General features: G+C 40.6%; 1 protein-coding gene across 2 annotated transcripts in view; it reads right to left on the bottom strand.

Moving 5' to 3' along the window:
• LOC137255889 (calcitonin gene-related peptide type 1 receptor-like) overlaps positions 1 to 16,505 on the bottom strand; it is a 98,703-nt gene that overhangs the window by 36,951 nt on the left and 45,247 nt on the right. For both annotated transcript variants that reach the window (XM_067793470.1, XM_067793471.1), the window contains exon 4: positions 14,277 to 14,392. In XM_067793470.1, coding sequence (XP_067649571.1) covers positions 14,277 to 14,392 — 116 coding nt within the window. The remainder of the gene's footprint in view (positions 1 to 14,276; positions 14,393 to 16,505) is intronic.

Below are 16,505 nucleotides of genomic sequence, written 5' to 3'. Positions count from 1 at the left end.
AATATCACAATACAATAACCTCTTCTACGTGATTACTCTCTTCTTTAGAATTAACTTTTGAAAGGACAAAAATATCACATCGCGGTCATATCGCCATATCAGACAAACAAAGTGCAGCAGTTATTCCATCCATCTCCAGAACAGTTAATTTTAAGAGTAATTCCCGACGAATGCGCTTGATTATTAGCAGCAATAACACTACTTCGGTTAAACGGTCATAGCAGCAGGAATGTAATCAGAAAGATACAAGTGATGTAATTTTAACATCTTTCATTATCAGATGCAGACAGGCTGAATGCCGTTGAGAGGAATTGCACATTGCAGCACTTAACAGTGCATCAAATGCGCGTTTCAGGCGTTCTGACTCAAGACTTTTGCAATTACCCGTTTGATTCTTATAAGTTCAATCACTTAATGGTTATACTCTTGGAATTTTATCGGGTGAATATGCTGTTTACTATCATTTTTGTAAAGGCGTCGTGTGCGGTTTTTTCTTCCTATTTTATGTGATGTTTGAAGCGTTCTCCATGGAAGTGGATGTTTGACGTGATGTTGCCCGATGACCAACCCCCGATGTTACTTATCCATAAAACCTAACTTATTCAATTTTAAAAGGAAATGGACAAAATGTGTCTGGAAAGTGTGCCCTTACGTTATTACATGATAATTTGATATTTATGAAAATAGGTTTAAGTTCGATGCAAAGTGAGACATGTTGGCTCGTAATACACACACATGTGCATACGCTCGCACAGGCGAGAACATTCCCTTGGTACATGATGTAAAACATACTTAAGCTGTGTGTTTTAACTAAGTGCTACGTGATTTCGCACTCTGTATAGACTGTGCATCCCGCCCCCTAATCCACCCTTCACCGAGTATATGTAGATCGATACTCATGATGTCAGTCACTGGATTGTCTGATTCAGGCTATCATTTACAGATCGCTGTCATGTAGCTGGCTACAAACAAAATAGGAAACAAAACCTTATCCCATTACTCTAGATGACCAAACCGACGACCCTCAGTTCTGACGACGAACCGACGAAGGTTCTGTCATCAACAAACCACCGACATCCGGCGTTAATATTAATGAGGACAGCGCTAAACAGCAAACAAGCCACTGTATTGGATGAAACACTTGCCTTGTATTGTGATTATACCCTTGAATAGAAATAGATGACTCGAGTGGGAATCAAATCATATCATTGACAGTTGTATATCGAAGATAAAAATATATGCAAGCAGTTACCTCATTGGATTTCCATTTACGTTTGAAAACAACATACTGAAATAACAGTTGCTTCATGTCACTGTGCAGACTGGAAGAAGGACCTTCGTTTGCCACTAAGCAGACGAGCAGGAAAGGCGTAATACTGTCATGTTCCCAGCGTTGACGGATAAAGATGAAGACAAAATGGTTCCCTGAAGCGTAGTTTGTTGCAGTCGTAAGACTTAAACTTCACAGTAAGAAACAGCAGTATATATCACAATGTCATGGTGGCACGCATTGCGTGCATTGCCAGCTATAAATCGGACGAGCGTATAGCAATATGTGTAATAGAAGGGAAGTCTATCTTAAGAAAAGAAGCGTCTTATCAAGTAGATCTATTTAAGAAGTGCATTTTTATTGGAGATTTTCTGCCCATGATATACCTTTGGGGACAATGTTGCTTTGGTGGGCCCAAAATAATTATATGACAGGCCATGGGACGGAGTGTCATTTCCTTTCTCAGGCTTAATTTTCGTTACACGGTGTTCTGAAAGGGTGTAGGGGACCGTAAGACCCTTGTAAATTCCTCAATACCTGAGGCGCAGCTGAAGGACATATGGAATTTACAAGGGTCTTACAGTGCTGCTCCCTTTCAAAACACCCTGTGAAGAGTTTATTACCCTTACGATCTTCTAAATAAGCTTATCTCTGCAGAATGACATTCACCCTTCGGCAGAATTAAACCCGAAACGTTTCGCCTTATTTCCTGAACGGTTATAAACGGAGATAACTAAGGGTGACTTAGTTTTTATTACGTTTTGCAGCAGAGAGGGTTTGTGTGATCCTGGCAAAGTCAGGCCGGTAAGGCTTATCATCAGCTCAGGGCCTTCGCCCCCTCTACACGCAGCGCAGACAGCGAAAGGGACCTCTCCCAGGAAACACTGCCTAGTCGAACCCACCAAGAACTTTCCGGAGAATATGGAGGCTCCCCAACATTGCATTCCCCTTCTGCATTGCCCATGTTGTCAGAGGGGCTGTGCCCCCGGTGGAGAACCCGGGAACTCTTCTGATCTGCGCCTAGAGATCAGGAGGTACCAAACCAAGGGCACCGAGAACAATGGGGAGCCTGACGACAGTGTAATTGGGATTTCAAAGGCGAGGTCATTTATCATGCTTTTCCTGAAACTTGCCAATCACACTGCGGTCAAAAGAGACAGAAAATTCAATGATATAAATAATTCCATTGGCTTTATCAAAAAGGACAAGATCAGGTTTATTGGCTGGAATTCGTCTCAGGCTGTACATTGGCCTATTCCAGAGAAGTTTAAAAGCATCATTACCTCGGGGTCAAAGCCACAGGCATGGCTGAGACGATAGTATAAACAGCGAGTCATGCCATCATGTCTTTTAAGATATGCTGTTTGTGCCAAGGAAGGTCATCCACTGACAAGGTGATGGACAGTCTCTGTAAATTCATTGCAAAGACGACATTTCATAATGATATTTCTTAAAGAATCACATTCTGGCGATTGCGAGTGGGAAGTGACTGGTCCTGAGCAGCAAAAGGGAAACCCTCAGTTTCACATTTGAGACCAGCCGACTTCATCCAGACGAAGGAGTCGGCTGGACTGCTATTCTGTTCCCCACACTGCATGTAAACACGTTGCAATGGCTTCTCAGACAGCTTCTCCACAAAGGACCGCTTCTGGACAGACTTGGTAAAGGACTTCACCTGGTTCACTCCCATCGCTGTACCGTCCAGCAGTACATCGCCATCAATGAAATCAATTTCAAATTTCAGATGTTGTCCAACAACCTTGGCACGCTTAAACTCCACACGCAGCGCAGATAGCGAATGGGACTTCTCCCAGGAAACACTGCCTAGTCGAACCCACCAAGAACTATCCAGAGAATATGTAGGCTCCCCAACACTGCAGCCTTCTGCATTACCCAGATTGTCAGAAGGGCTGTGCTCCCGGTGGAGAACCCGGGCACTCTCCTCATTCTTATTTTTATAAGGGGAATATATTTATTGACACAAACACATAGGAACCTACAGAAACAATTGTGTTACTCTGTTTGTAATCATAATTGTATTTAGAAGTGATCATTCTTTTGGCAGCCACATTTCATCTAAGATGAAGGTCATTCATGCAACCTGTGTAGTGTGTCACATGACAGATTTGACGGGATGTACGATCGTACACCCTGGCAAATCCGCTTATATGGTTTCACTATGCTCTGACTATTTACCAATCGGCAAATTCATCGTAAGGGTAATAAAGTCCCATGTACAGGGACAAACTTACGTTTGTTATTAGCAAAGCAAACTAAAGATGTAACTTTTAACTTTAAAAAGTACCCATACATACTCCCTTAATTTCACAATGGCGTATTCGTGTACCTTCAGAATGACTTGTCATGACATTCTCATCCAGTGGGTATCTCAGATGACTTGTTGAATTATTGTAGGCATTCACCAAATAACTGAACGTCTTATCTTATACTGAGTCTGCGAGTTCTCAAAAAGGAAGCATGTGCATGACTAATTGAATTCAGGAATCTGCCATATTGACAAAGGTCATATTTTTTCAGTTACTCTTCTGTAAACAAAAGATATATATGATGGTACGTTTTAGAAATTAGATTAATAGACAACAGGAATGCACACTTGGATTTCCTGACCACTAGATGTTTGTGTCAAGACTGAAGTCCTCAGTGCTTGGAGTTTTTGCAACGTGTCTGGTGAGATCACAACAAAGTACTTGTTCCAGTTAATCTTAATCAGCCTGGTAGCGGTTCTATATTCTAACAACTGACTGACAAAGGACTTAGTTAGAGGTTTTAGGCATGCTGAACAATGAAAGGGCATCTGATTCTTCTCGTTCAAAGATTTGGCCAAAGGCAATAAGGAAACAAACCAGTCTCTTTTAAGATTTGTCTTCATACGATACACCTCTCATTCTCACTTTTAAGATCCTTGTCTGAAAGACAAATAATGGGAAAAGTTTGCTATGAGTCATAAACTTAAATCACCATAATCACATTGGTGTCATAGGACTTGCATATTGAGTTATCAGATATGAGGTGTATTTAATGTATCATCCCTACGTCAAAGACTTACTTGACATACAGGCATAGATAAAGCTCAGTGAACCTTGTGTGGGTGTTGTATTTCAAGATCTGGGATTATTCTCGTGCTATCTTGAGATGTCGCCACAGGTGACGATTGACGACAGTGTTTGTCTGTTTGCTCAGCACCCTAACAGCGTAAGAACAATAAAGTCTTGGCAAGACAATATTTGAATCATCAAGGAAGACAGTAAATTTACAAATATATCACAAACACATTTGCAAACACATTTACAAACATCTTACGCTGCGCATATTTGCGTACCTTGCACGAGCAAGAAACCTTTGAAAACCTCGATATTTGTAGTAGATACATACACGTGGTGAATTGTAAACGATCCGAAACCTTCATTTCTTCAGAATGTCACGCTCACTCACCCACCCACCCACTCACTTACTCACCCATCCACTCATTCACTAACACACCCACTCACTCACTCACCCACTCACTCACACACCCACTCACTCACTCACCCACTCACTCACACACCCATTCACTCACTCACCCACTCACTCACTCACTCACTCACTCACTCACTCACCCACTCACTCACTCACTCACTCACTCACTGCCTGACAGGAAAACCCACGGCACTGATACTGACATGAACCGAACAGCATAGCAAGTCATGATCATTGACTTAAGAGATGAAAAATTGTCCCAATACACAACAGACCGTTTCTTACAACGTTTAAGTTCTTGTGGAAGCCGTCAAACCCAAATCTCTAAACCTGTTCAAAACCACACATAACGCAGATATCAGCTACTGACCACAATAAGACCAACGATTTGTTTTTCCGACGGTCATGCACTGTAACAAGACCAATCTTTTCCCATCTTCCACAAGATGCGTCCTTGGTTTTCCTAACATTCTGCCCTTTCCGTTTTTATCTGCAGACACTACAAGTGAGGAAGTTTAGCTATAAGCTGTTTTCAGCAATATGATATGGGCTCCCAAAAACATTTTACAAAATAGCAACAAGTAACAAACAATTATGGTTGAACTAATAATAGGCAGTAAAATATTTCTATTCATGGGGTTTATGATTTTTTACTTATTGCAATACATGGTAATGTATTTCCCTATGATCCTTTTGTCAGTACCGAAGAGATAACAGTGAAGTTAGTACACTATTTAACGTAAAGGTTAACCCATTTAATAACGTGAACATGGGATTGATACTCCCAGCATGGCGATACTATTCTGTTAATTGGAAATGACAACTGTGTTAAGGAATATCTCTACGGTGGGGCTTTGTGTCAGAATGCTTTGAGAACGTACTAATTAACTAGAGGGTTCATGCTGATTTGTTCTCATGGGTATGATCATGATGAGGTTGTTTTGTACCCAGTGAGAAATGAATCCAGTGGCCTTAACATGCAGAAAATATGCATTTGGTGGTAGCGTGTAACCGAAAATATACCTAATTTGTGATCAGTTAGCATTGAGCCTTATTCATCCGCACTGAATATTTAAGTGTCGTGCAAGGATACTGTTTGCCCCTCACTAATCAACATTCCCGCATTAATCCGGCGGTCTGTAAATAATCGAGTTTGGAACATACAATCGAGTGATAAACTGCATGGACATTCAGTGAGCCGCACCACCCTATCTTCATGGATGCAAGAAAACTAGCAATCAATGACATGCTTTGATGTACACAACTGGCGCCTATAAAGTGTTTAGCCTTACAAGCCTAAGTAATATTATATCTGAGTTAATTCATTCATAAAAAAATGTCTTCTGTTTGCCTTTGATGCATCGGCGGGTAATGGAGACTGGTTATTCTCCGGTGGAGAAAGTTCCGACCTAGTGGTGGGAACAGTTCTGTTCATTATGATCCCAAGCTTCCTATTCAGTTCCTTGGCGTTATACAGATGTGTGGAATCCGAAAGCTACAGATGATGGTGAATCAAAGCCGCACTCAAGTGTTGCAGCCATGACAGATGCACTGTGCTGGAGGAACAACGCATCTTGTGTGGGTTTCCTCGATGCTTAGCCTTCATGTCCTACGCACTTGTACGAGCAAATCAACGTCATTTTAACCATTAAAGGTCTGACCTTTCCTGAGATAATCTGCTTTCAGGATTTCTTTGGAGTACCAGATATCAGAAGCCATCGCCTTGCCAACTGATGGAATTCGAACACCCTTTCTTTCGACGGAAGAGAAGACCTGTTTCCACTGCTTTGACTGTTATTGATCAGTCTCTAACTTATACCAATAGTCACAAATAGACCAGGTCAGCATCATTTGAACCTGCAGTTTGGAGTGTTCGTCACATGCAGTATTCTCCTCAGAATGCTGTCAACACTGCAGGAAGGGAGTAGTAAATCGTCGATCATTCATATCTATGTGGCAAATTTTAACATATTTTAAAGGTGGAAGCTGAGGTTTTCCCAGACCTTCAGTCATCTCGAATTCCACTGCCAAAATGAACAGTGTGACAAAGGTGGTACCATCGTCCCCTAATATGATGCCATATCACAACAGATGGCTGTTTGACCAAGACCCTTCAGTTGGGGATACAACACGGTGCCATGTTGGTCAACAAAGGATACCTGGTCACTTCGATGCTCGTTGAATCATAGTTTTGTAGTCTGCTTGCAAATTGTTGCACTTCCATGAACTGGTCATCCTTTGGAGTTCAGTTTAGAACTGTCCAGCTGTCCAGTTTCACCTCCTATGTCCATATGTGTTAGGCCGCATAAACAAATTAAATGTTTCTCGGGACACCTTTTTTCAAAAATGACGAAGGCAGTTAATTTCTGATCGAAAAGAAATGACGCGTATGGAACACATTTTTTTTTATCTCTCTCAGACATACAGCTTGGGAGGTTTAGCACGTGTTAATAAGTTGCAGATTTAGTCACGGTCGTTCTTACAGACACTCATTCTTATAGTGGACTAACTGACGACCGGGATGCGGCAAAGTCAAAGTTTTTTGGGTTTTTTTAAACGGTGATATAAATGTTGTTATGCGCACAAATAAAAGTGACGCGCCGATGACCGACAAACATCTAGCCTTATCAGTGTTGCGGCTAGGACGCAAAGAGTTGGAGCCACTCACTCTTCCAAAGAGGAGGACCGAACTGTCATTCTCTAGAACATTGGCTTTTAGTAAGGATATCAGAATACATTCACCTCTCCTACATGATTCTTCAGCTCTTGAATTAATCATCTCATCGTGTTAACATGTTTAAGTATTTTATAGTTTTCATCTTTCGGAGCCATATCAGACACATGGCGTGCAATCGTTATTCCATTAAGCACCTGGAAACATAATTCCCAAGACGATCCCCCAAAGATGTCCTTGATTAGCAGCAATAACACTATTTCTGTTAAACGGTCAGGAGAACAGGAATGCAACCGCAAAGACACAAGAAATGTAACTTTAGCATGTTTCCTTATCAGATGTAGACAGGCTTAGTGCCATCATTGCTTGAGAGGAGTTGCACCTTGCAGCTTTTAACAGTACATCAAATGAGCGTTACAGGCGTTTAGACTCGAGCCGTTCGGAATTACTCTTATCATTCTTATAAGCTTAATGGTTATAATTTTGTCATTCTGTCGGGTGAATATGCTGTTTTCCATTATTTTTGCAAGTACTTCGAGGGCGGTTTGAGATTTTGTGTGATGCTTGAAGCATTCTGCTCGACCATGGGTCGATTTTCGATGTGAGAGGAGAATCTGAAACCTATTTCTGATGGTCCTCTATATGACTTTGCTGTGAGACTGAGCTCATTCAATTACATAACGAAATGGAAATACGTCTGCAAAGGTGTGCGTTTGCTACGATATTAATTGATAAACCTGGCCATATACATTGGGAAAATGGATTTCATCTTAACTATACAGATGCTAAGTGAGATAGTGTGGGCTCGTACATACGCACGCACTCACAACAAAAACAGACGATAGTTTGCTGCAGCCTTTTGACAGAGTGAGAAAATTGCATGCCCCAGTTATATTGATCTCTTTGGAACACATTTAGACTTATAGCTTCGATAAGTGATTTGTTTTTGGCAACTTTAGCTACAAAAGGATCCGATATCCATATGCCATAAGCCAGCCCCCTCCTCAACTCCCCCACTTTAAATATGTAGATCGATGCTAATGGTGTTGATTACTAGATTCTCTAGTCCACACACACGATTAAAGACTGCCATATAGCTGGACTATTGCTGAGTGCGGCGTAAAACAATCATCAAACAGACAAAACCAAACTAACGACACCGAACAACAACCGGAAGAATTCGGGAGATCCTGGTGATCCAAGCGGGGTTACAAGACATATATTACAAGACTAAAGTTGTGGTCGTGTGTTTTCTGAAGCTGTAGCTGCAGTTCTGTCTTCAAAGTGAAAGGTTTCATTAAAAAAATTAAAAAGAATATAAAAATCTCTATTGCTTGATAGTTAATACCCAACGTTTTGGCAACGGAAATATGTAAAGTTGATGCAACAGTGTGAAATAAGGTAATAAAATAACGTAAAACTAACGTAGAGACAACGTTGTGTGGTGACGTTACCAAACCGTCCCACGACGCTGCGACAACGTCCTCGCCTGTGCCCGTTTATTGAAAGAGTGTACATTAATATTGTTGCAAATGACATGCACTGTGAGTTTCACGTTTTATAAATGCTATTGGTGTTCTGTTTGAAATAATAAATATAATTCTACTATGTGAGCACAGGTTTTCATTGGAATTTGACTTCAGACGCGTGCAGCTGTGTTAACGACAAGTAATTGCAAAATCAATGTTCTGAGCAAACTGCTGATAGATTAGCCTCATAATTAGATCCCCAGATCCCCGAATCAATGACCTTATGACACTCATGAGAGTTTTATGTGAATACCAGCTGTAGATGCATCCTCCCTAGGGAGCTGAGAATTGAATTTCAATGTACATGGTCAGTGTAGAGGTTATAATGATATAAATGCCTTGTATGTATGGCATTTAACTGACTAATAACAAATATGTTTTTTTCTCATGTATGTTTTCATAAAAAATAGAAAATTGTGAGGCCACTTCCAATTAAAGACTCCCGATCGGGCTCTATTACATCAATGTGTTGGACGGTGCCTAGGACATTCTTCCTGACGCATCTATATAACAATTGAATTCAAAATGTTTTGCACTTATGGAGATATAAAGTACACGTTATAACTTTCATCCTATTTTCCATGTTTGCATAGCGGGAGTAACTAATTGCATGTTATGCACATCGGTTTCTGATTCCTGGAATGGAAAAAAATGACAATTCGTAAATTACTTTTTCAGGATATGAAGCAAGGTTCGCTCACCTGTAACCCTGGTAACACTTATATAACACATGCTCGCGAACTACTCCAAGTCGATTACTTTGAATTATGGAAAGCAAAACCCTATTTATAAGCAAGCGTCGAGGTACGACAGATATTTGTTTATATCTCCTCCACGTGTAAAAAAACAAGACGAGACCGGTCAGAATTGATCTTCAGCAACCCATGCTTGTCGTAGGAAATGACAAACGGGATCGGAAGGTGAGAATCTAAATGCATACATCGATGGTTCTGGATCACTGGATTGTCTAGCCCACACCAATGCAGCGTTAAAACAAATCCATACAAAACAATGTAGGAAATGGTACGTCCCCACCATCAAGTCATCTAGTCTGACCCCAGTCGCTTCTTTCACCCACCCTTCATATGCAAGGTGGTCTTTGTAACCCAGAGTTCCCCAACGTTAGAATTAAGTCACTTTATACCAGTACAGAGGAAAGAAGAACGTTCTACTCCAGGTATCTGCTGAGTTAAAACGTAGTAAGTGATTGAGGACACTTCTTGAACTAAATTCCCATCATATCCAGATTTCAGATGTGGTAATAATTGTACTGTACAAACCGTTCCCTGCAAGTTTATGTCTCTCAGTTCCTTAACCTGTTAGTTACTTGCTTGATACTGACGTTAGAACTACACCGAAACGTTGCGTTCAATGTATAGTTTCATGTATGCCCCTCGCTTCCTTGTTCATTTCATCAGTTGCTTGATAACGATGTTGGAACTCAGCCAAAACGTCGCTCTCACAATATCAAAGTTTTTTCATCCATTTGAACGCCTACAACAGAAGCTTAAGATGGGGTACCTTTACACTGCGAGCTATTATTGGTTCTGTGTGAATGTGGTCGTGATTAACCTCATGAATATTTGGACTTGATTACTTCCAGATATGATTATTTGATATTATTACAGTGTAAGCTCGTAATACACCAGACAACTGACGTGTACTTCTGCTTAAACTCATCACTCCCCAATCAGACATACGTATTAAAGAGGTTAGTGCCGTGGAATGAAGAATACATGGCAGTTTGATACCCAAGAGGACAGCCATGGCTCGCGTATCTAATTTACCTTACAGACTGACCAATTTGCTTGATGGAAAGGGTGTGTTTACATCTGCGAACAATAATGGACAACAATAATGGACATCTGCGAACAATAATGGACCTTCATGTCGTGTCACATCGGAAATGGACGAATGCTGATGCAACACGCGTGAGGATATAGTTGTACATGCAAGTTGGAATTATCCTGACTTTACAAAAAGCGAATTACCTTACTTGTCACGGGTGCGCTGTAAGGGCAGACTATGCTTAAAAAATTTCGTAGCAGACACTGTGGTCCTGTGACGATTACTTGCATTGCATTCGCGCTCGTATCGCGTTCCGCTCGCGCTCGCATCGTTCTCCGATCGCGATCTCTAGCATGTAACGTACGGCAAAGATAATGTGCGAGTTATCGAACATTGTAAACTAAATAATAGTATGTTTGCTAAAGTAAATATTTTACCATTAAGTTCTTTGAACACTGGATATTTTCGTGAATTTTCAGAGTGTGAATAATTGATAATAATGGAAATGAAATATAAAGATTAAATCAGGACAAATTAGTTTCTCGTCAAGATCCTAGAATACAAAATAGTCCTGTTACCATGAATATGTTTCATGAAGATATAGCATTCTCTTGCGACGTCATACCATTTCAAACTGACGTAATGTCTGTCTTACAAGTGTATGAATAATTGGAGGAGCACTGCAGACGTTAAGACTATTTGGAACAGTATTTACTGTCTCATCACAGCGTGACTGCTTAATGTGGGAGAAACACCCGGAGTAATGCACTTCCTAGAATTAAACCACCTTGAAGACTTTCACAAGCACAAGTATTTGTGTAATGTATCATGTCACTGATCACGTGAAGATTCGGGTTAGAACTGATATTTAGTAACCCATACTTGTCGTAAGAGGCGAATAACGGATCGGGTGGCCAGACACCCTGACTTGGTTGAACATGTTATTGTATCCCATTTGCTGAGTTCGATGTTCATTCTGTTGATCCCTGGATTGTCTGGTCTATAAGAGATTATTCACAGATCGCCCCAAAAATAATAGCTTGAATATTGCTGAATATAACGTTCAACTCTTATCGCTCACTCTCTCACTCAAAAGGACGAATTGGGGAGAGATTTAATCTGAAGCACTTCACTGCAGTTTCCGTTGTCCATGGCTTTTGTGTCTTCCCTGAAGTCCATCGTAGATCATATCAAGAACTTGATGGCTAGGTGAGGCTGCTGAACGGAAGAGTGATTTATCCATCCCATCAATATTTCCGCATTAACTTCAAGAACAAGTGTTTACCACCAAAATGAAAGCCATCCCTCGGAAAGGATTTTCGAAATCAACCTGGGGCTGATATGCATATCTGTCCGTACTTAGGGGCACTTTAGAAGCCAAATTAGATCTCTTCAATTTCAAGCCTGTCGTTGCATCTCATATTTATATCACTCTGTCCATGCAAATAGAAGAGATAAAACGTGCAGATTTCATGTCGATAACGCACATGTCATAATCAATTTCAAAACAAATAAATTCCACAAGAGTTATATTTCCGTTCCATCCCCTGAGGCCTATTTCTTGATTATTACTCTTCCGACGTTATAGTAATCGTGGACGAATTATTTCACTTCATAAGATGGGAACCACTATTAGCGGAACGCTTAGGGGCGTTGTTTAATCCACTTATTCTCTTTGTCATTGCCGTTATCTTTTTAAGAAAAATATCAGATTTATTAGCTCTATCAAGTAATATATTTTTATTTATAAATTAGATGATAGCAAGGCAGGAAATATGCTGGGTGATTTACTATTTTTCATGTGTTACACCTAAATAGATGACCTGGCATATATCTTATCATAAGATTTGATGGAAATAAATTTTGAGGACGGCTATCAATGTCTGGCAAAGGGAGCACCTGTACATACACTTTCGATATCACTTCTAGGACCACCACTATTTGATAGTGATTCATAACCTCGTGATCAGTTATCATATATCACAGTGTCGATCACTGGATTGTCCTGTCCTCGATCTTCTGAAGATCGTAACACGGCGGCCTTAACCAGACACACACCCTAGATATATTCCGAATTGTACAACCGACTCTGCTCAAAAGCGGAGATTTGTTACGAAAACAGCCTTGTCGATTCCATCATCAATGAGCCGATGGCATGATGTTTACCGATTTGTGCAACCGACTCTGCTTAAAGCAGAGATTTGTTACGAAAGTGGCTTTGTCGATTCTATCATCACTGACCCGATGGATCTTTGCCATGTTCAGTGCCGAGAATGCAGCTATCCCTTTATCTTGCACAGACCAAAGTAAAGCTGTAAATGCAGTCATTCAAAAACAGGAACGTCCAAATCATTTGGCGCTGTTCTGATATAATCTGATACACTGGGTACATTCTGCTGACAGAACCTTCTTTCATGTCGCCACATCCTTTTTGGAATAACAACGGATGATTGATTCTTGGTGCATCGAATATGTTACCCCAGAGTAGATGTCAAAGTTCATTTTTGTAGTCAATCATGGATATATACTAGTCAATCATGGATATATAGAAAGGTGGGGTCTGTTTAATACTGATTTTTGTTTCTGTTCGCCCTTGTGTATCTATCCTACTGTAGATAATCAAGTCACAAGTTCATATGGTCTTGAACAGTCAATATAGAATCCATGTGGTATTTCATTGCTGTAGCCAAGCATAGATGTGTTGCCAGATTGGGGTATGTGAGGCTACAGTCATGAAATGCTGGTTGTTGTTTCTGTTCGTCCTTGTGTATATAGACGACTGCAGATATTTAAATTTTGTGGTTCAAGATCAGTCAGTAGAGAAGCAATGTTGGTTGGTTGGTTTAACCCCGCACTCAGACAATCCAGTAATCAATATTCTGAACATCGTTCTAAGCAATCGGGATACGATGACGTGTGTCAACCAAGTCTGCGAGACTTCGCAGAAACATGGTGAAATAGTCGCACTCACCAATATTCCGGTATCGGGAGGCGGCTTGCAAATAACTGAGTCTGGACCAGACAATCGAGTGAACAAAAGCATGAGAATCGATCTGTGCAAATGGGAACCGATGGCATGTGTCAACCAAGTCAGCAAGCCTGACCACCCGATCATCTTGGTCGCTTCTTACGACAAGCAAGGGTTGCCGATGACAGTTCTAACCCTTATCCCTTTGCCATAAAAACTACCATGTCTACAAAAAAACATGATGTTTTTGTACTCATCATATACAATTACATCATCTGCTGGGCATTCAGTGATTATACAGCCTCGTCAAGTAATGCTTGTCAAGTCTTCCTTTGTTCTAACCGTAAGTGCACTCAGCATTATTCCAGCTGCTACGGGCTGAACGACACTCCAGTAATCAACATCATGAACATCGACCTACGCAGTTTTGATACGATGACCTGTATCCTGACCACCCGATCCCGTTACGACGAGCATGTGTCGCTGAGGACAACTTCAGAAGCGTCCTAATCGGCGAACGACAGACACCGACATGCAACACTTTCAAATGATCAACATTGTTTCACTTACCTGAATGAGAAGAAGATAATCAAAGAGATGAAAAGCATCACGATGGAAAAAGCAAATCCACCGATGAAGATATAGATGAAACGGCGATCGTCGTCTGATGAGTCAAGTTGGAGCAGCTGAAAACATAAAGTGCACAAGTTCTAATTGCCTCTTGAAACACCTTAAGATATAGCACCAAACACTTCACAGGATTTCCGGTCATCCGGAGAAGGCGACGAGGGGGATCTAGGCTACTTTGAGACGTTTTTCAAATGTCTGAGTCTTTAGGGAGTTGGCATTACAATAGTACTTGAATATGCGCATGTTTCTCAATGTCAGCATGTACGTTTTAAAGTTTATTTGCTAGTTTCTATTTCGCTGAGCGGCAAATTGTCATAGCAATGAAATCTCACCAGAAGTTGATGGTGCAAATCCTAGAGTTTATCGTGTTACATTGGAACTGCCGTACAGTATCGTTAAATTTGCTGCACAATAATCCGTGATAAGTAGCTGCTGAGATAAATCGTGTAACTTTCAATAACCTTCAATCGTCAACTTGGGGTAATAGGGGTAATGATGAATTTCAAGCTTGGAGCATGTGCGTGAATACAGGAGCTTATGAATGTCCATTATTACATGCGAGTGTTTTTTTTTCCAAACTGACTGTTACAATGATTGCACCGATACGTTAGTCGTAGGTGCCATTCATTAACATTAACTTGCGTCTATAAAGGTCCTTATCAGGCTTGATGAGGTGAGTGTCATCGTGTTCGACATCTTGGACATGGTCGAAACGTATTCACATAGCTGTACTACGACGTCCATCCATTCATCCATCCATCCCTCCATCCACCCATTAGATGACTATTCATTTCTCTCTTTTTCAAAATCGTCACGAATAGCTTTAAGACCGCTAACAAGGGCTAACCAATAACCACGCTAATTGTCCTTAAAACGGAAAAATATATATTGCAGAGGCGTGAAAAGGCATCATTTTTTCACGCCTACATTTGAAACTGTCAAAAATATGTCTTTGATCATGCTAATACGCCCAGCTTTCTCGTGCCCACAGAAGGTCAAAAAGGTTCAAGTGTTACTTTGTGAAGAAAAAGATTGTGCACCCACGCTTTAACTAAAATTTCAAATATCTTTTCTCACATATTATCATAACCGTCCATGTGAATTATCGCTGCTCTTTACTTCCTTAAATATGCTAGTGGGCATACGTGGGCTTGAATGTCATGCAATGAAGTTGGTGTGGGTGATCTCTGTTTTGAGCACTGCCCTTTCTCAATATTGGTTGAAAATTCAAACGTAAGGAATGTAAGCATTGATGCAAAACTCATGTAAATACCGAACGAGCGATGTTCTTAAGGTAATGTTGTTTAGTGTGTGTTTTATTTTTCCAAATTGCATATCTACTCTTGAAAAAGACACGAGTCTTTTTGAATGCGAGGAATATTTATGTAGTATGCACTCTCCCTCCATGGATGGCATTCTCAACGCCGCCTATCGCACTACATGACAATGTCAGGCCACTACCTACAAACACACTCATACACAAAGTGTTTGTGAGTGTGTGTGTGTGCGTGTGTGTGTGTGTGTAATGTGTAAATGCGCGTGAGTATGTTATGGTATGTATAGGTGTGCATATTTGTGCTAGGTCGTCATTGAGCGTTAACATAATGGTTGTGTTATCGTATATTGTGACTGCGTATGTGAGTGCATGATCGCTAATGTGTGTGTTTGCCTGACTGCATGTACACGTGAATGGGAGTATGATTGCGTCCGAGTATGCATGCATAATCATGCAGTTGTAAACTGTGTGTGATTATATTGTCTTACTCCATTGTACTGAAGTGATATTTTCTGATGTTAGAGTCTCACAGGCCATAAGGCCGGATGGTATTTTTTATAGTTAATGTATGCATTTTTGTACAGTATCCCGTTGTAAAAGAACATGGCACTTTAATAAACATTTTCTCTCTTTCTCTGTCTTCCAATTCCGTAACGTATTGATCAAATTCGGAGCTGATGGTTTACGTTTAAACATAAAAGCAGGAAGCTGGCACGATTCTGTCTCCAAGACATCGTTCTGTGTGGAAAGAAGGAGTCTTGTTGAAATTCGAGTTTGGTTTTCGCCTAACACGGATCAATTTGATGTCTGTCAGTAATATCCTTAAGCAAAACAAAATTGAAGGCTGGAGTTCGTCTTATTTATTATGCATGCGGAATGAGAGTGAAGGTGGA

This window comes from Haliotis asinina, chromosome 11, assembly GCF_037392515.1.
Source record: "Haliotis asinina isolate JCU_RB_2024 chromosome 11, JCU_Hal_asi_v2, whole genome shotgun sequence".
NCBI classification, from domain to species: domain Eukaryota; kingdom Metazoa; phylum Mollusca; class Gastropoda; order Lepetellida; family Haliotidae; genus Haliotis; species Haliotis asinina.
The sequence above is the reverse complement of the archived record's forward strand: the minus strand, read 5'-3'. Positions and strand labels throughout refer to the sequence as shown.